This window comes from Sebastes umbrosus, chromosome 4, assembly GCF_015220745.1.
Source record: "Sebastes umbrosus isolate fSebUmb1 chromosome 4, fSebUmb1.pri, whole genome shotgun sequence".
In the NCBI taxonomy this organism is placed as follows: Eukaryota; Metazoa; Chordata; class Actinopteri; order Perciformes; family Sebastidae; genus Sebastes; species Sebastes umbrosus.
In genome coordinates this window covers 16,871,231-16,892,949 of record NC_051272.1, presented here as the reverse complement: position 1 = coordinate 16,892,949, position 21,719 = coordinate 16,871,231, and the positions used below count along the sequence as shown (strand labels likewise).

At 43.0% G+C, this 21,719-nt stretch overlaps 1 protein-coding gene across 1 annotated transcript in view; it reads right to left on the bottom strand.

Moving 5' to 3' along the window:
- Positions 1-21,719, bottom strand: part of roraa (RAR-related orphan receptor A, paralog a) — a 205,968-nt gene that overhangs the window by 56,610 nt on the left and 127,639 nt on the right. Inside the window, exon 2 of the mRNA XM_037767806.1 lies at positions 6,283-6,312. Within this exon, the coding sequence (XP_037623734.1) occupies positions 6,283-6,312 (30 nt within the window). The remainder of the gene's footprint in view (positions 1-6,282; positions 6,313-21,719) is intronic.

Genomic DNA, 21,719 nt, shown 5'->3' with positions numbered 1-21,719 from the left:
TGGCCGACTGTGCGCCGCCGCGAGCGCGAGGCCGGCCGTGCCCTCCCGTCCGTGCCAACTGCTTCGCCTGGCAGACGCCGCCATCTCGGCACAGCCCTCTCGGTCTCTGGTCCCTCTCACCTGAGGTGGCAGACAGCCGGCAGAAGAGAAATCGCCGGCAGCAGATGGGGGCCACTTACTTTGGCTGGCCCAGCCAAGCATTGTGTCCTTGTCACATGTCACTTACTCTTGTTTTCTGGTCTGACAACACTTCAAGACAGGGCCTTTCAGTTCTCAGCGAGACACAAAAGGGAAAAGGGGTGAGGAAAAGCTGACGAGGCCTCTCTCCGCTCCGGCTCAAATTCTCTGAAAGAGCCGGCACCAAGAGAAGAACCAGATTAAGAGCCAACAAAAGCAGAGCTCCCCCACAAAAAACCGCCGTGCACCCCTACAGTTCCCCTCACCATTCTCCTCCTTATAAAACATCCCGGGCCCCCAGGAGGTGATAAAAAGAAGCGTCCCACACCCACAGAAAAACGTATGCAAAGAAAGTGCATGTACAAAGGCCATTTGCAATTTTACAAAATGGCAGACATAATGCTTTTACTGAAAAATGAGGACCTGCCACATTGTGTTGGAGAGGAAGAAAGTATGGCAGCGGAGGAAAAATGGAGAAAAATCATGCTGGCCTGGTTTACGACAAATAGATAGCTCTATTGATTTCCCTTTTACAGTGACTGTCCATCCCTCACTGTTGTGATTACACTGACCTATTTCAGAAAAAAAAAAAAAAAAATAGCCGTCTATTATAGATTATACCAAAATGTCCAAAAAGAATACTCTTTTCTGTGGAACAAACAAATAGAGTAAGATGAAACACAACCTACAGTACAGCGGGAGGAAAAGATTGTGTCAATTTAAGCGTTCAATGTTGCTCTGGGAGAAGAGGAAACAACGAGTTCTAGCACCACGCTGAGAATCAAATAACGTTCAACACACTGTCCTTAGCGGGGCCCTGCATTGTCAATTTCAATCCTATAACAAAAAGGCAACAACATTAAAATGATTGCAATATTGCTCAACGGACGTTTAAACATAATAATGCCAATTTTACAAATTTGGAATAATGTTTAGTAAGAACAACAGAGTATAACAGATAATAATCTAATGTACTGCATGCACTACTGTTTTTAATACACTACAGCACAGTTGAGTGTTGTATGCTTTGTGCTGATGATTCCTCTGCGTCTGTGTGTATTGCTGCGTGTGCTAGTCCTGCTCCACTATGTCTGCGCTGCGCCGTGTCTCACTAGACTATCTCTCTCTCTCTCTCCGTGTAGCTCAGGGGACTCTGGCTGGCTGATCTTCATTATCAGCCCGAGCTTAACAATGTACTGGATGCACTTCCCACATGAGTGCAACTAACAAATCCCCACAGAGCTGAATCAAGGCAACAATGTGATGAAATACCTTCAAACAGCCACTGAGCATGGAACACTGAGCTATGCAGAGACAACTCACACCGCCCCGGGCGATTCCACAGGAGTGCGCCTGTTGCCAAGCAAAATTAGACAGCAACTGGGACATATTATTCTCCTAAATTGGCAATGTACAGCACTATTAAGCACCATAAATCTCATGTTTGATTAACTAAAAACACCTCAACTCACAGAGCCGATGCATTAGCATTCTACCACTCAGAAATCCAAGCGGAGTCTGATGACACTTAAGGGTAAAGCAGGTGCTTTTAAAGCTGTCATATGTGAACACACAGAGCATTATTGGGATTAATAATATGCTGTTCGCATATTAATCCAAAACATACACCAAACTACTTTTAGGAGAGGAATCTCAAATGCACAAAGGCATGAAATCTACTGGCTTTTATAACTTTGAGTTGAGTCTGATATAATTTCACTGTAACTCTGCACTCTTGTTTTTCTAAGACGGCGCTGAAGAATCTAAATCATCTGGCTCCTTTAAAACAGATCGGCTGTGCTATTACTGTGTGAGTGCAGATCTCTGACGAGAGAAACTCGATACAAGCTGCTAGCAAATAAATGGAGATGCAGGAGCGAGGCCATGTTTCTCAATCAGTGTAAGGAGTCTGTCACCACAATGGAGACAAATATAGGGAGAAAAAACTGGCACTCTCTACGACGTATCTATAAGACTGAAGAGAGGAAGCCTCGTCTGTCTCCTTTTCTCTTTTCCCGGAGTTACATTTGTACTACTGCCTCCCTCTGGCCACTCTATTCCCAATCTAAACTCAGACATACACTACATATGGTGCACATTCATTGGCAGAATAACACCTGTGAAATATAATGAAATCAAATACAATAATAATGCATGAATAATGCTTGAATAAAAGTTAAAAGTGGTTTTGTGATGATTACATTTTTTTTAAGCTTTTTAAGACGGCAAATTTAGCTCTACAGTGATTTCTGAGGACATTCTTTTGGATTTTATTATAATATTAGGTGTTTCTGTTATATGGACATTAGGGGTGGGAAAAAGATATCGATTCACCTATGTATCACGTTTTTTTTGTTTTTTACGATTTTGAAATTGATTTTTAATGCCAAAATCGATATATTTGCTTCATTTGATTTTATGCAGAGGTATAAGGAAGTTACCGCTTTTATTGTTGTAGTAGGAGTAACGTGAAGTCATATCTGTTCCGTATCCGCTAATCAAAACAAACCGCAGTCGGCCGAAACGAAAAGTAGAAAACGGCGGAGGTTTCACGTGGATACGACCTGCACCCTCACATTTTAAATCCAACGTGGTAAACACTACACGTACAGTAAAGTATGGAAAAACTTTGGGTTTCACACATTGCAGGAAAAGCAGAGCTAGACATCACAATTATTGTAGTATTGCAATACTTAAAAATTGCAAAACATATCGAATCGGCAATCAAGTATCGTGATAGTATCGAATCGGGAGATGGGTGTATCGTCCCAGCCCTAATGGACATATTAGCAGAGTATCAATTTATCTTATAGGTTTTGTCTAATCTTTTACAAAGCAATCTGTATTAACTGTCTTTGTCTTGTTGTGTATCATAGTCTGAACAGCCAGTCAGACATCAGCATATTGTACATCTACAGCTGCAAGAGAGAGAGAGTGAGGGAGAGGATCAGCTCGAGGTAATCAGGAGATCTGCTCTGTTCGAGCAAGAGCATCCTGGCTACACGACCTGTGTGTGTGTGTATGTACGTGTGTGTGTGAGTTAGTTAGCTCTCTGCTATTCGAGCTGTGAGCCCCAGACTGCTGCTGATGGTAGATTAGAGGTGAGACGTCTAATCTCAGCGTAATCAGCTGCTGCATCTGATCCTCCGCTTCCACACCATCTCTCTCAACAGGTCCAAACAGAAACTCATCTCACGGCAACGCAGCCTCGCTGAGGTAGGAGAAGGTGACGGCGTGTGTATCTGGTGTCCGGCATCGAAGTAAGAAAAGAAAAAAAACTACAATATGAAATTTAAGCCCTTGATCTTTTGCTGCCACATCTGTCAGGCAGTTGTAGGGATAAATCAACTGCTGCTAAAAGTCAATATAACAGAGCATATGTAAACCTGTCAGGGAAATGTACAGGAAAACCACAGCTGACTTCTTGCTGAGAATTATAGCCTTGTGGTTAAAGGAAGTGTTTGCGAGGGGCCGCCCCTTATGGGGAACGAAGAAAGAAAGAAGAGGAGTCGGTGAGAGAAAAGAGAGGGTGCTGCCTCGCTCAGTAAATCTACTTATAACAGCCAGAATGGAGAGAGGACATCACAGTGATCGGCACAATGATATAAGCATCTGTTTTCATCTAGAATACTTCAACTTCTGATGGCTCTATGATTAGTCCAGGAGAGGAGAGGAAAGGAGAGGAGAGGAGAGGAGAGGAGACGGTAGGGGAGGACAGAGAATGAGAGGAAAGGGGAGAGGAGAGGAGATGAGATGCGAGGCGAGGAGAGGGGAGGAGAGAGGAGAGGAGAGAGAATGAGAGCAGAGGAGAGGAGAGGAGAGGGGAGGAGAGAGGAGAGGAGAGAGGATGAGAGGAAAGGGGAGAGGAGAAGAGAGGCGAGGCGAGGAGAGGAGAGGAGAGGAGAGGAGAGGAGGAGAGGATGGGACAGGAGATTAGAGGAGAGGAGAGAGGATGAGAGGAAAGGGGAGAGGAGAGAGGATGAGAGGAAACGGAAGGAGAAGAGAGGATGAGATGAAGGCAAGGCAAGGAGAGGAGAGGAGAAAGGATGAGAGGATGAGAGGATGAGAGGAAAGGGGAGAGGAGAGGAGAGGAGAGGAGAGGAGAGGAGAGGAGAGGAGAGGCGAGGAGAGGAGAAGAGAGGAAAGGAGAGGCGAGGAGAGGAGAGGAGAGGAGAGGAGAGGAAAGGAAAGGAAAGGAAAGGAAAGGAACGGAAAGGAAAGGAAAGGAAAGGAAAGTGGAGAGAGGAGTCTGCCAGTGAACAGCTGCCCCTGTAATTTATATTGATGAGGGGACTGGCATGGCGGGGAGCTTCCAGCAGTTTGATCACTCAGGCAGAGTGGGGAGTTAGTCAGAGACACGGCCCATCCCTGTGGTCTGGGTTGGACTAGGAAGACCTCCTTAAACACACACACTTGCACACACACATACAAGCAAGACTGCCAAGCTCACATTTCGAGTGGCGGTGTGGACCGGCGTAGCGGGGAAGCCAATGTTTTCACTACGGGAACAAAAATAGATCTACAGCCCAACTATAACCATGTAGGGCAGAGCGATCTCCCTCATTATTACTCCACCATATAATCACCAGGCGCCTCTGAGAGAGACCTTCCCTCTGTATTTTCAATGACCATTAACCGGCCCTTGAACGTCTTCTTGTGCACACAGCTCCGACGAGGATCTACGAGCCGCTTCCTGTCTGCGAGGCACAGCAATCAACTACTTGTTAAGGGGCTTTACTTTGATTTCCTCACATGGACACGATTTGAATATTTCTCACTGATATGAGACGGCGTAGTCCAGTCTCTGCCCAGGGCTTTAAACCCAAGACTCCTAAATCATGCTCTTTGATTTGAGCCCCCTTCCGGTGTAGAGGTGCTTAGCGCCGCACTAATTAAGATAGCGGGGCGGTGGATGGTGGGTCAAAGCGTTTCTGTTCTACCTTGAAGATATCCTGACACAAACACGCACACATCAAAAAAGAAATACCATAGCCCCCCCCCATTTCCTCCCCTCCAGACAAGCAAATAGCTTAACACACAATCGTGCTGCTGTTTTGACGGGGCTGTTTGAGTAAGGTAGAGCTGTCTAGCGTCGAAGATCATATCCTTTTGCCCTGCTGTCTGATGTAAGAAAGAGCCGAGATGTTTTACAGGGCGAGATGCAGCCGCTCACAATCTGAAACACTCCGACCGCTCTTACAGAAAAGCCCTCTGGCCTTCCCTCTCCACAAGTTTCATCAGAGTGATCAGAGGGAAAGGATAGCCTTCAGGGCTCGTTTCTTCCGTTCACACAGTGGGGTATGAACACACACACGCACAGATGTACACACATGCACAGACACACTGCAGTACACCGCACAAAAGCGTTTCTACATGCCTTTTCGATTGCACTTCACACGTGTCAAAATAGAGTACAAATCTCTTGGAAATCATTGATTTCTACAGGTTTGACTGTTCATCAATTCTTCATGAGCAGACTGAAATTGAAAAGGCAGTGGTGGTTAGACAAGGCAGAGCCTGTGTACTATTGTTGTAGTGCACAAAGAAGCCTCGCATCTCACATTGTGAGACGTGTCACACACTGAGTCTGTATCTTTCAATTGCAGTGATATGATCTGTACTTGAAGAATACAAACTCTTGGTAGTTAACGCAGCCTCAGAGGTGACAAACCACCACACAACACCACATCCGCCTTGCTCGGCTGCAAGGCCTTGCAGAAAACAAAGAAGTGCTTCAGCACGCTGTCTGCTTCAGCTGTGCGTGATTATCAAACAGTCATATGACTGCGTAGCATTTTAATTTCCTCTCTGGGGTTATCATCATATTCTCTCCAGGACGGAGGAATACGAAATATTGAAAGTGGATGGCACTGATCTAATTGAAGGTATTGATTTATTACAATACGAGTCAGGCAACAATATGCATATGGGCACTGATGAAAGAAGAGTCAACAGAGATATAAACAAGATGATCTTATCATCTCTACTGTATATGAGGCACGGAAAATTTGTTTTTTCCCCACATTAAGTCTGCGTAGAATTTGTCTGAAAATTAAATGACATTTTTACAGCAAAAAAAGTAACAATAAAAATCTTTGTACTCACAGGTATGTGTCTTCTTTGTTACTGAGATACCTGCAAAGAGAAAAAAAACAAACCATGAAAAAACATTAAAATCTGTAAAATACACAGCATAAACATATTTGACTCTACTTATAGCTAACTGATGGTGATGAAGAGGTAGACCCTGTGGTCCAACAGACTGTCACTGTCCAAGGTCACTGAGGTTTCAGGCCCAGGGCAGTTCTGTGTGTAGGCTGGTGTCTGACCTGCGGCCATGCTACATCAACATCCACGACACGGTGGTTGAAACTCTACTGTCTGCGGGCAACGAATGAAAAATTATACTAAAACAAACAACATTAGGAATGCTAATGTGTTGAACTGCCACACTGATTGGGCCGGAGCACATGACTAAGCCTGTGGCCCAGAGCGGGGATGGAGGCACTTTGACCTCAATGTTAGTTAGTTAATCCTCTATTTAAACAGGTACTCTCATTGAGATTGGGACAAAGAACATATATGAAAGCACAAGACAAAGAAATAAATCTAAGCACAAATTATTGTACGCAACACCAATTAAATCAGAATATAAAGAAAACAATTTAATTTAACATTTCAAAGGGTGTTTGATACCAATGCAATGCAAATCAGAGATCTTGAAATAGTGTACACCTTTTTTTAGTTTTTTTTATTTATTATCATTTTTACAAGCTAGTGGTTGATGAGAGAATAAAAAGCATCAAATAAAATCAAAATAATACAAAAGGTTAAGTTAAGTGTCATGTAAAATCATATAAATGTGCATTACAATGTAGAGTGGACCAAATTATATATATATAAGTCATAGTGATTTCAATATGCAAATTAAAAACTTTGGAGCTTTTTGAGATTAGAGTACAACAAAAAAACAACAAGTTGTTTTGATACACAAATATGTTTTATATCGATTTTTATATATTATTTTATGTATGATTATAATTATTACTGATGCATTATTGTGTTCATCGCTTTAATGTTGCAGCTGGTAAATGAGGAGCTAATTTTAATTTATTTATATATATGTTTTATATTATTTCGCATACTGCTGGGTATCTTGTGGATTTCCCCCTGGGGACCAATAAAAACCTTATTGATATAATAATATTATCATTTAATTATTGATTATATTCTGTATTGTTAATCTGAGTCTGCAAAGTAACGTCAGATAAATGTAGTGAAGTAAAAAGTACAATATTTGTATCTTAGATGTAGTAGAGTAGAAGAAGTAGCAGAAAATAGAAATACTCAAGCTAAGTACAAGCACCTCAAATTTGTACTTAAGCACAGTACTTATGTACATGTGTACGATTCACGTAAATGGCCGGGGTTGACGCTAAAAACAGCGATTGCTGCTGATAGGCGTCGAGTTTGCTGGTATAAAAAGAGGACCCAAAACAGACCCCTGTGGGACACCTTTACTAACTTTAATAGCATTTTAATTTTGTACCATTACAAACTACAGCTTAATTATTTGGAGTCATAAAACCAGTTAATTGAAAATGTTTTTAAGAAAATGCCATCATCCACATTGATCTCAAATGCTTTGATAAGTGGATAAAAAGCAGAGCGCTGACATGATGGTTTAACCTGATATTGCTGTAATATTACTTGTCTCCAGAAGGCCTTTGGTGGAGTATTATATGTTGGGCTTTTTTAGCCAAGCAGGTAGTTTTGAATGTGTACGGTAATTATTTTAACCAGTGAGAAACTTCCATACATGTGGATTTATACTGGATATAAAAGTAAGGTCAAACATATTAGCTAGCGCTGCAGCAATTAAGTGAGCACTGAGGCGTAGAAGATGAAGGATCTAAATTATTCTCATCATTAGACTTCCTGCAATTTACCAGTTTATTGTACACCTCATGCTGAGAGTGAGATCTGAGAGAAAACGTATGGTGGTAGAGGTAGAAAAGATTTTAACCATATAGATGAGATGTGTGTAGTTGCAATCTGCTTATCAAACAAGTGGCCAGGCCGACTAGTGTGAGTCAGACCTGGCTGAGGCTGAGGTGGAGCTGGGCTGCGACTGCTCATGCTGCCCTTCCTCGCCCCTTCGGGTGTCAACTCATCGAGTGAGCCACTCCGGTTCCTGCTGTCTGCAACATTGGACTAATGCCCCAGGAGCCTGACGCGGACGAGCGCACAGACGGCCGTGGTCCCCAGCGGCCTGCCGGATGCTCATGCTTTGCGGGCCGATAGCACACTAATAGATCCCACTTGTCATGCGGAAGCAATGGCTAATTTTTCTACAGCTTGCATTTGAAACTCGGGGGATGGCGAGCTGACATGATTCAATAACTCTCTGTGAAAAAGGCGTCTGGCCGGAGATAACAATGTTTCAGACACGTTTGAGGGGAAACGAGTCAAAGAGCAACGAGGGGGAAAACAAATAAGCCCTTCAGCCTCCTATAGACAGACACACAGAAACACATAACTAATATCAAGTCCACTGAGCAGAAAGAGGGAAAACAGTCACCTAGGGGCCAGCAGCCTGTGATGGAGCTCTAGCATTGTTCCAGTGCTCAGGGCCAAAAGCTTCTGTTCTGTCCAACTGTGACATTACGCAAGGAGAAAATAAACAGTAATCCAGTCTTAATTCTACACTTCAATCAAATGACATGGAAGCCAGCGAGAGCTGATGGTCCATTAAAGAGCAGCGGTCTCAAGGTACTGCAACACAAGGCAGCTGTAAAAGCCTTTATTAAGCAGTTAACTGGCTCTTTGTTTTGATGGGGAAGACAACCTCTTAGACCATGTAAGGAACATAGCTGGTGTGCGTAGTGGAAACTGTATTAGAGGGAAATGCCAAATAAGCAGCCTTTTTCCTGGCTTTTAGTCAAACCTTACACTACAGTTACAGACACACAAAGCAGACATTCTCAGTCTAGTTAAAGGGAGTCTGGTGACCATTAAAAAAGGGATATTATTTAATCTAAAGACACTTTATGTCATATAAAATGTCTATAGCGTACAGACAGGGTTTCTCGTGCATTTTTGGTGCACCCTAAAGTGGTTTTAGCCAGCGCCAAAGTGATAAGAACCGTGGACTACCTCTGGGTCTGAAAAGTGATGCCAATGTGGAAGTGCCTTCAACTTGCATTCTTTCTGATAACCAGCAGGGGGCGACTCCTCTGGTTGCAAGAAGAAGTCAGATTGTATAGAAGTCTATGAGAAAATGACTCTACTTCTCACTTGATTTATTACCTCCCTCAGTAAACATTGTAAACATGAGTTTATGGTCTCAATCGGTAGTTTCAAGTCTTCTTCATTACAGCATGATGTTCATTTAGTAAATTATGGTCCCATTTAGAGTCAAACAGACCATAAAGCAGGGTGTGCTTTAGGGGTGTGTCCACCTTGTGATTGACAGGTCGCTACCTCGGCGCTGTCCGATCTGGGAGTTGCCCGTATTTTCGTCTTAGAACTTAAACTTAACTCTTTCACAGTGTGTTTTCAGTTCATGAAAGTTAATTGTAACATTTTGGTTGCCTAAAAATGTCTTATTCGGCATTTGATTGTACTTAGCTCCACCCTCTCGTGTTACTTCTGGTTGCAAAAACACCAAGATGGCGTCGGCCAAAATGCCGAACTCAAGGCTTCAAAACCGCAGTCCCCAAGCCACTGGGGTGATGTCACGGTGACTACGTCCACTTCTTATGTACAGTCTATGGATAAGAATTGAGGGGAAAAAAAGGCAATTCCAATACTCTCCAAATGTGTTTTAAGAAATGTAACCGTCACTTCACTAATAGTTCAAACTATAAACCACCACAAAAATGACAACGACCAACATGAGCCACCGTGTCCTGAACAGACACATGAAATATTACAATGGTGAAAAACGTGAGAGAATTCAAAATAGCAGAACGTGTTTGTCTGCAGACTGACCACAGATCTCTAAGTTGTAAACAACCATTTGCTTTGCAAAATGTTTACGACAGAGGAAGTGAGAGCGTATGCGTGTGCATTCGCCCAACGTTAGCCACACAGACCACACTGATAATACTCAGGAGCTGTTCTGCTGTCACTGGCTCCAAGACGTTTATCTGCAGGCTCATCATGTTTCTAATCCTCAGAGGTTGAACTCTACACCAAAGACGCAGAAATGAATGATCATTATTCTATAATCACTACATTTCTTATTTAATAAACTTTAATAAACCTACCATGAATTTCAGTTGATGAATATTTTTTTATGATACTGTAATTCTGATACTAAAAATAAACTTAAAGCCACACTGTAGTAAACAAGCTAAACCTGAATGCTCTTTGGACTTTTCTCACTACAAAGTATTGCGCGTATCCTTGGGGTATAAAAAATTGACTACCCCATGAAAATTAGCAAATCTGTTTTGCATTTTTTAAATCATCCAGCTGTCGCCTTCTTCCTCTCTTTTTTGTCCACATTGCTACCTGTTGTTAGTGGCACCAGCTGTCAATATGCAATACCCTCTGCACTCAGCATAAACGTGTACCACATCACCACCGTGCAGTGTGTTCTCATGCTACAGGAAACGGATACACAAATACTTTCTCTATAGTGCCCCTAGTGGTCAAAAACTCCACTGAGTACCTTTAGCAAAAGTCAATAAAACCAGATATACAGAAAAAGATAAGATATACCATATATGTAAATCATATATTTCCAGAGCTGTGTGCTGTGATTGTTTGTGTCTAATACGTTGCCCCGACAACTACTGTCCATCTCCCACCCACCACATCCCAAACACATAATAACATGCAAACTATTCTCTTCATTAATTTGTTTTAAGGTACAGATAGAAAACCAATTCTGTCTGTTAAACGCCAAAGGCTTATCTGGCCTGTTGCTATGCAGGTTAGAGGAAGCAGGCGGGGTGGTAAGTGGGCCCACTTCCTCCTCTGTGTGTCATTCAGAGCCCTGTGATTGGAGGTGGCAAGGAGAAGGGGCCATAAAGCCAATGAATGAGTCAGGCGGTGAGAAAGAAGGAGCTAGCTCCGGGCACTGACATTGGCAATGCCTGCCAGCTCATGTCTTCTCCACTGGATGGCAGGTTCAGAGGTCAGTGTGGAGGTGAAGCTCTCCTTGGCTGACAAACAGGCTGCTATAAACACGCTTACAACTTGAGGATCGCCTTTGTGGGGATTATTTATTACAAGTAATAACAGATATTGAAGTTAAAAGGCAAGCCTGTATGAGCAGCTGAATTCTAATTTCAACATTACCATTTTGTCACGATGGAAGGAGGGACAGTTGTCACCGTGTGGCCTTTGATCAGTCATATTTTCACCTGCATTGGTAAACAATTCAGCACAGGTTCTCATGAGACTTCGCCTATGTTGGAGAGGAACTGTGCAGGCGACTGGAGGTTAACCTCCACCACATCTATCTGCGGGGGGGGGCACACATCCTGTAAACATGCCACTTAGACAGGAGGAGAGTGAGTCTGGGTTCTGGCAGCCACAGTGCTGCAGCCGGCTGTGGAGCGCCGTGCCATCGCGGGGCGACTCAAAGTGACAGCGCTGTAATGAAGTCTGAGGCGCATGGCAGGCTGTACGTCATAATTTCAGGTTCCTTAAAGCCTGACAGGGAATGATTATCATGGATGGTTATTGTCACCCTGCCTCCCTGGGAGACGAGGCGTGCTCTGGGGTTGTTGCACCGTGACATTCAAAGTTACAGTCTCCTTCATATAATGGAGCTGTCCTCTCAGCGCGCTAATGGGAGCGATCCATTTAACCTGTGCCAGAAACACACAGACGAGGAAGTTCCTAATGCGAGGCCTCTCCCGTGGGGACGTCACACTCCCCCCCTGGCTGCTCCCTTCCTGCTGCTTGATTCATTGACTGGCGCTCCTCACTTATCCTCATTCACTGTTCAGTCTGGGGAGACAGGGAGGCTCGCTTCCTGCCGCCTGCTCCACATGCCACTGCTGCACGCCCGCCGCACACAAGGACACGGCCAGCGCAACAGACCCAGCTGCTGGAGGAGCCAGTGAGGGCCCAGCGAGGGCCCAGTGAGGGACGGGCTGGACACCTACTGGAATAACGGGTCAATAGCACAGGCCTTGGGACCGCTAGCAGTACACACTCTGTACAGTTAATAAGGCCTCTCAGATAGAAAAAAACATCAGCCCATAATGAGGAGGTTTGGTTATTGTCCTGTCTTAATGATGGCAGTTGTATGGGACTGTTAATTTTAGGCTACTCCTGAGGTTGCTGGTTAATGACGGTGCCTGAGCCATGGTCATCTTAAGAATGATAGATGTGGCCACACTCAGTAGTCCATCTTTTGAGTGCTGCCGCCTGCCCGACTGACAAATTGCTGCTACATTCCTGAGAGAAAATAATTAGAAACAATTAATGTGTTTCTCTCCTTAGCCATCACAAAGCTCCAGAAAACATGTTGTGCTGTGATTTATGGTGATGCAAATTTAAGAAATTTAACATAGTACAAATTGAAGGAAACTGGAAAAATCAGCAGGTGACATGTTTACAGTATATAGTCTGCTTAGGCCAGTGGTTCCCAACCTATTTTCCTTGAAGCCATCCCTACTTATATCTTAGAAAAGCTGATCCCCGCCGACGTCCTCACCCTAAACAATTTTTACAAATCCTCGTACAAAATCCTCAGTTTGAGTAAAGTGATTCAGTGTATTAAATGAGTTACTTTTTTTATCAAATAAACTTTCTTTAATGAATATTACTCGTCAGTTTCGTCAACATAAATAAAATTATGACGTCTTGATGATTCACCAGGTGAATGCAGATCATAATATGACTTAATTAATTTACTATAATAGTGTTAGAGCCGAAATAGATTTTTTGTTACTGTGGTTAAATACATGTAATTTATGGTGCTGTTAGATTACTGCTAGACTGCCCTATTAATACAGGCTGTGTGCGGCAAGCTGGAGTTTTTTTTGCAGTGAAAATGTTGTTTTTGAAAGGCTAAACGCCAACAAATATGGACGAAGCATGAAAGCAGAATATTTAGTTAGATTTTACTACTAAGTAACAAAAACAAAAGTTTTTAAGTACTTTTATATACAGACTTTTGTATAAATTATCCAGTAAGTGTGTTATTATGATTTTAGTTATATATGTGCACAATCCTGGTGCACTCCCTGTGATCTTTGGCGTCCCCCTAAGGGAGCCCGGACCCCTGGTTGGGAACCACTGGCTTAGGCAACTCATTTATTTAAAAAAATCTCTTAAAGTAATGTAGCAGGTCAGCCAGTGTATAGTGCCGCTAAAGTACAAAGATATGATGCAAGATTATTCTTGCATTCTCATCTCATCAAAAGTCACACAATAAGATGGATGAGCTGATTCAAGGATCTCTCTGCTGTTCTAACTTTGCCAGTCTTTGTGAAGGCCAAGTTTTATACACAAAGTCATTTAAACAATCCTCCCATTTGCAGTGACACACTTAGCCTTATTAGCTATTAGAACTGCTATAAACTATACATGCAAAAATGTAATGATTAAAAGAGCACAATGATTCTAATCAGCTGCCCCCTAATATACTAAAACACTTAATCCATGGAGAGGCCAACTCTCTGGGGAGGCTCAAGAGAAAAATGACTTCTCTGTCTCCAGGCGCTGTTATTTCTGGTCATTTCTAATTGGTTTTAACTAAAAGCAACCACTCCGAGACTCCACAGGTTACTCCAATGCATCGCTATGGAATTGTCTGCAAATAGAAGATATACATCCAAATTAGTTTTAGAGGACACCACAATTGTCTTTCAGAAGACGAAAGGAGAAAGGGCAGAAAAAAATAAAAGCATACATGCCTTACTGAGAAAGGCAAGAAGTTGAAAGATCCCGACGGAGAGGCGATGTTATCAGGGTGACCCTGAGATCACAGAAGCCCTGGCTGACTTGAGGTACCGTGTCACACGCACCTCGCCCCCTACAAATGTCTCCCAGGCTTCATGTACAACGTCCCCCTCCCATCCCCCCATGCAGTTCTGCATTGCTGGGCCTGCGAGTCTCCAGGTGAGTCCTCAGTGCTGTTTGGTGGCTCGTGAATTATACATTGCAGCAGAGGAATTGACGTGGCCCAGGAGGGCCGAGAAACAGCAGGCATGGCTGGGAGGCAGATTGAAGACTCTGACGGAATTTTAATTGTACCGCAGGGAACGCTGCGATAAGTGCTATTGTTATTGGTAAGACACTGCTGCACAGGTTCACTTAGTTGAGCGCTTACAAAAAATGACAAGATCCAAAAAACGACTCTGTTGTACGACGTCCAAGGCTCTAATATGCCCTCAACAGCCCTATTGTTAATGACTATTCTGTGGAGTATGTGATTCATATCACTGTTATATTTATCCACTACGCTCAGTATTTATCTGCAACATGCTCAGAGGACCAGTGAAGGTCAGCAACGGCGAAGGAAGAAGAATTCAGGAAACATCTACAAACTAAAAAAGGAGCTGCTCAACCAGAAACTACTGAGGTGTTCCGTTCAGTTGTTTTGTTGTGCGATTCAGTACAGTACTGCAGGTGAAAAGCCAACATGTTAGGGCTTCTGCTGCTCAGATGTTGTTCACTCTGATCCTGGCTCTAGCTGTACTACACAGTAATTCTCCTCCGAGTGCGAACCGGTCCCGGGGGGCCTGACGGATGCAGGAAGGCCCAGGGCACTGGTCAAAGTGAGGCCAGGGGCACAGGCAGGCCTCTGTGTACTCTCTGCGCCGGCGGTTCCCAGCCCAGCGGTAATCTCCCAATGATCCAGCCTCAACCACACATGAAACCCAATAGCCTTTCAGCCCGCACCATAAATAAAGACAAACCACATTCAGCAGACCACCCTGGCTTACTTTACTGTTACTGAGCTTCACTGAACAGCAGCTTGATAGGCCACCACTGGGTGTGTTTACACACTTATATAGAAAGGCTTTAACTACAGATGTAGATATGTTGTCAGAGGGCCATTTATTTCAAGTGGTGTATTTACATAAAACCATCATCGAGGCCTTTCAGTATTTCCTTATTTACAGAATGAATACAGAAAAATACACCGTTATTACAATACAGAGGTTAGAGGTCGCTCTGCCTCTCTAATAGTCAACAGCAACACTCCCCAGAGACAAACACTTGTGAATTTCTACTCACATTATAATATATTACCTTACTCTACGTAAGTTAAAATCTAAAGGGGAATACAATTACCTACAGCTCCTGAGGCACACACTCCAGTTATGCACAATAATAGGTTGAAAGAGTATTACAATTGGCTGATAGAGATGAGCCCCTTTGGGCTAACCTATTCAGAATATGCAGCACATTGCAGTTAAATAAAGAGAATGTGAGATCTACAGTTTGCTATAGGGTTGGGCGATATGGAGATGACGTATTTTTGTAGGCCAATGAGGAAGTTAGCATCGCCCTGGTTCCCTCGACAAAAAGCCAATAGGATTTTTCCATTTTTCAGAAAGATAATCTCCACAAATGAACACCACTTTTATCATTTTTTAAAGTGTGAATGCAATCGCCAGAAGCTCTGAGTGGAGGCGGATGCGAAAAAATGCAGAAAATCAAACCTGTTCCAAAAGTTTTACTAATAGACGAAAGTTTCGGATCTGGTGTGTAAACATGATTGACACGTCAGTGTGTGCAAAGGCCTTTCGTTTGCTTGAAACTGCTTGTTTTCACTTTTATTCCTGTCTGTGTTCTGTTTCTCTGCATGGTTGCAAAGGATGATTCACAGGCCATCTACTTCAGGAAACCACAGCGGTAGGCAGCTTTTTGCCAAAAGGTAAATGTCATTGTAACAGATGAAGTGTTGTGTTTATTCAACTCCCCTGTCCGAGCTCGGTGTGCATTTCATATCATCTCAAGAGTAGCGGTTATAAAAGATGGGATTAGAACCGGTGAGTTGATATGTGCTCTGACAGTTAGTGACAATCTGTTACCAGGTCTGTCAATAGACTGTACACACACACGCCTGCTTGTATAATCACCTGGAGGGGGGAGAAGACCGGAGCTCTGATGACAAACTAATGTCAGCTAATATCAGCTCTATAAAGGCTGACTCAGAAACATATTGGAACCCTTTCATTACCATCACTCATTCAGTCTCAATTCTCATCCAGTAAAGTACAGTACAGCAGGCACTTGTCTAATGAACAAGGGTCTGTGGGGAAGGATCACTTCGCGCGAGTGTGTTGGAAGTCGAGGTCCCACAACAGTGGACTCGTGGCTCTGCTGATAAGGACTTGGCTGTAATTGCTCAAAAGGGAGGGAGCTGCAGCCCCATTAGGTCTGGTCTTAGCACTTGCCAATAAGCCAAACTGCCCCTCTGAAGCCTCCCATGTAATGAAAACTTCCTCTGAGATGAATTACATGTCTGTCAATCCACTAATTAATATCATGGTCTTGTCTTTTTGGCTTCTCCGCAGTAACGAACGGAGTCGGAGAGAGAGAGACGGGGATTGAGGTATTTCTGAGCACTGGAAGACATAAAGGAAGGAAAAGCAGAGGCAAACTAGCGAGCGCGCTGCTACTGTGATTCACTGCAGTCATGGTCGGCACTTAGTGCAGCATCTATTTTTCATGTATTTCATAATTAAAACCTGCGAGTTCTGTAAGCCCTCCATGCTCCACGCAGATCAAAGGTAGTCCTATTAGCAGGGAGTTCATCAGTGGAGCCACTCTTCCATTTCCAGGCAGCAGAGCATGCTTAAAGCACAAATACCCTGTAATTACACACATGTGTGATAACGGGACAGCCACAGAGCTGGACTATGATTAATAGAACACAGATCACAGTTTCCTCCTCCTTTTTTCAAAGCTAACACAACAGAGGACTTTACACGCGAGGATAACCCTCGCGTAGCAGATAAAGAGGTTGATGAAAGACTGAATACATATTTCACACATCGCCTCTTGTGGTGCAGGTGGAGTGTGATTCAGTTTGTTGCCTTCTCCCTCCCCGCTGCATTCTCTATGTAAATGTAATCGGAGGATAACACTGGATAAAGCTTTGCAGAGTGAAGACATGATAACTCGCTTCTGCTTGGATGGAGAGGGACAAACCTACCTCACTGTGAGCTGTGTTACGTTATTTATTTGTCCCAGGGACTCTTGGGTAACTTGATGCCACAAGGCGCCCTGTCTGGATTCCCAGGCTGTGAGGGATTCTCTCCACCAACACTGTAACTGGAAAGCTGAAAAACACTGTCCTTTATATTGAAATAAAATATATATCAGGGGTTCCCAACCTTTTTTTTTTTTCTGCTTGCAACACCTCTTCACAGGTTGCATTTGTTTAGCGGTTGTTGCCAGCTCATTCCAAGAGTGATCTTTTTTTTTTTTTTCTCGTTTTTTTTGAATATTTTTTTTTAGGTTAAATCTTCTACAGTACTAATCTCACGGGGAAAAAAATCAAGATTAAAGTCTGAAAAATGAAACAATTTTGCAAAAAAAAAAGAAGAAGCAAAAAGCAAAAATATGTTTTTCTGCTTTCCTGTCCTCTTAATCAGCTGGCGATCCCTCAGATTTGTCTTGCGACCCCTTGGTTAGGGACCACTGATATATATGATGGTTACCCTTGGTAGTAAATCTAGCAAAGCTTATACCCTATTGAGCATTACCATGATTATTTTTTGTGTCCTGTGAATTGTAAGTATATGTTTTGCAGTGGTAGAGGAAATATTCAGATTCTATACTGAAGTAAAAGTAGCAATACCACAGTGTATAAAATACTACATTACATTAAAATATGACTCAAGTAAAAGTATCTTTTAACATTTTAATGCAACTACTTCTACTAAATATTAAAGGTACAGTGTGTAGGATCTGGCAGCACCTAGTGGTGTGGTTGCAGATTGCAACCAACTGAGTACCCCTCCTCTCACTCCTCCCTTTCCAAGACTGCGGTAACATGATCCACCGAGTACAAAATCGTGGTACCTCGCTCAGAGGCCATCCTTACCATAATAACACTACTTGAGGAGCAACAGAAGTCACATAGCAGCTGGAGGTACCACGGTTTTACTTCAGGTAATGTAAAAACGTGAAAGGCTCTCTCTAGAGCCAGTGTTTGGTTTGTCCGTTCTGGGCTACTAACATGGTGGAGCAACATGGCGATATCCGTGAAGAGGACCGCTCCCTATGTAGATATGAAGGGCTCATTCTAAGCTAACGAAAACACAACAGTTCTTTGTTTCAGGTGATTATACACTTAAGAAAAAAAAGGTTAATAGACCCCTCTAAATGTTACACACTATTCCTTTAAATACCACTGGGTGGTGTAGTTTTATTGTTAGATTTCTCTCTGAATTGTATCGGAGTACAAGTATAAAGTATCATAAAATTGAAATGTTCAAGTGACGTACCTCAGAATGGTGCTTTAATACAGTACTAGACTACATCACCACCTACGATGGATATCGATCAACCTCACAGTGATTTCAAATGTATTAATTTGTGTCTAAAAACTCTGCCGACTGTATCTTGCTGCTACAAAGCTCCCTGCTGTCGATGGGGTTATTCTAATGCCATTGCGTAACAATGTCAGAGGAAGAACTTGGGGTGAAGTCATATGAAAGAGGAACTATAATTAGCCATACTTGCATTTGCACACTCATAGGCATTGCAGTCGAGCTGTTTATGCTTTCTTACCGAAAGCATAACAACTCCCCACTCCAGAGCCAAGTTAACGGCAGGGAGCGAACCGCTGAGCTTCCTCCAGGCTCATGAGGTCAGTTACAGTTCACGGTTACATTTGCCCTACACTAACAACTGGACAAGGTAACAGGAAGGGCTAGTGGTTTATCAAGTAGGAAGATGACAATCCTAATATACGCTCCTAATGTCACACATAAAAAATAAAAGCAGGGCATTTGTCCAGGAGGCACAGCAAGATAACACATCCTACAGCCAGGCCAGGTTACAGAGAGGACAGACAGAGGGCAGGAGTTTTGCACTTTACACGAGGGAAACATCCAATCAGCGATCACAATGCTGGCCTACAACAAAGGCAGTTGTAACCTTCCCTGTGGTGTTCAGGAAGGCTCTGTGGCACACTGCCCATTCTATTTAATGTATCTACACTACATTATCTTTAATGCAGCTATCAACACTGTGACGGCCAGACACATAGTATGAAGAGCATGCAGAATACACACAAATGGCCGAACACGCATTATCCGCAACATATGCACAGACAGCCCACTGACACTCAAATGCAATCGTAGAGTCAAGAGTGGTCTGAGGTTGAGAGCGCGTCTATACTGCAGCCACAGCCATACATCCTCAGCAATATGAAAGCTTGCAGCCGTGGCCAGCAGTAATAATTAATAGCATAGTCTATAAGCATTCCATTAGGTGCAAGCAGCTGTCATAAACATCTTAATTAATTTACAAAGCAAGCAACTGGGGAATTATGGCGACGTAAAAATCTGCTTCCCTCTGCCGCTCCATAGCACTGGAACAGATCGGGCTTTTAAATTTTTAAACATGCCTTTCATGTTCTCTAGAGCACTAAAAAGCCTTTGAACAGTCAGCTTGTTAGGAGATGCACCTAGCAGCCCAATACCTACGGGTCGTCTTGCTATTCTTTTCATACAGTGACAAGAGGTTTTGGGCTGCTCTTTGCTGCAGCTTGACTCAAGGAATCTCTCTCTTCCTGTACGCCATCTACACTCCCTCATATTCCCTTTGTCACAGTGACATAACTGCACTGTGGTGTCCTGTCAAACACTCCATCTGAACTCGCCATCCAGCTTTCTCAGTTTGTTTCTATGAATTTTTTTTTTTTAGGGGGGATTAAGAGGACGAACATTTACAGTGAATCTACTGATTAGATAAACACCTACAATTTCCTTAAAGGTGTAGTGTGTAGGATATGGCGACATCTAGCGGTGAGGTTGCAGACTGCAACCAATTTAAATTTCTACAAACTACGGTGGCCGACACAAAAACGTGAAAGCGTGAATGGCCCTATCTAGAGTCAGCGTTTAGTTTGTCCATTCTGGGCTACTGAAGAAACATGGCGACCGGCTGCATGAAGAAGACCTGCTCCGTATGAAGATATAAACGGCTCATTCTAACACCGTGTCCTAACTGGATGTGACACGAGCGAGCGTCAGCGACAAAATCAGATCGATTAAATTGTTTTCTACTAGAGTGTCCTAGCTGTCCGCGAGTCCGAGCTGAACTTTTGTCGGACGCCCTGTTCCTATTTGTCCTGTCGCTCGCGTTGAGAGCGCTGCAACATGGATGAAGAATGGCTGATCAGTTTAGATAAAATGAGCTGTCAGCGCCGCCGACAGTGGGAGAAAACCGTGTCCTGGATGTAGATGAGGATATTAACTTGATTATTGCCACTTTGAGCACAAGCACTGACGCTCAGTTACTGTATATGCGTTCACCAGAGAAAAATTATTACGAGCTACCTGGTATCAAGAAATGTAACAGCAACCTCTATGATGGTTCAAATAAAACACAAACACACAGTACAAAAGTGACAACCAAAGGAAACTATGGGAAATATGAACCGTCACTACAGTATTTCAGTAGGAGGCTTCGTTTTGATCCGCTTTTGTTTGCTGCTTAATAGAAAAACAATGACAGAAAGTACTGTAGGCCTACAAATCGGGTGCATTAAAACGCAAGGATCAAGAGAGTAACAAAATCATGTTTTCCTCTTCCATCCTACTTTTTCTACCTGTTCAGATTATTTTGTTCAGTAGTGTGGAATACTAATGTTACACTGTGCAGCAGGCTGAGCAGGGACAACAAGTGATGAGTGAAACATCCACAATTAGTCATATTAACTTAAATTGTGGTTATGAAGAAAGCAGTCAGGATGTTAGATTAATCTGTTGTTTCTGTTTATCGTATCTCAGCATCTGTCTGTGTCACTACCTGTGGTGATGTCGCATCTTGTTCTTGCAACGAGCAAGTTGCACGGCGGGTTATATTGTATGTTATCTCCAGTAAATATCACAATATAAAATGTGTTTTCTGTTTAAAAATTATAAATGAAGATAGTACCCATTTTTTTTGCGTCTCCAGTCTGATATGAAGCACACAGCAGTCATGTACGTGGTTTGTTTACATGACGTAACAGAGTATATATTTAACATAATTTTAGTCGGACGCTCGCATAGTTAAGACACGGTGTAAGGTAACAAAAACAAGAAGAAAGAAAACGTACTTATTAATATTATATTCCATTTCTGCCAATAGATCCCTCTAAATGTTACACACTGTTCTTTTAAATCACAGTTACAGATTTAAATCTGAAATATAACAGCAGAAGCATCAACAAAGCTTTCAGATCCAAAAAAAACCTCCCACAGTGTGTGCCTTATGTAAGAGGGACATCCTCCTGAGGATACTGGATGGTGCAGCTGACAGTGGCAAAAGAACGAGGATGCCACTCTTGCACTGCACTGTAATCTGGACAGCATAGTGCCACAGCGAGGGTCAGAGTGTTG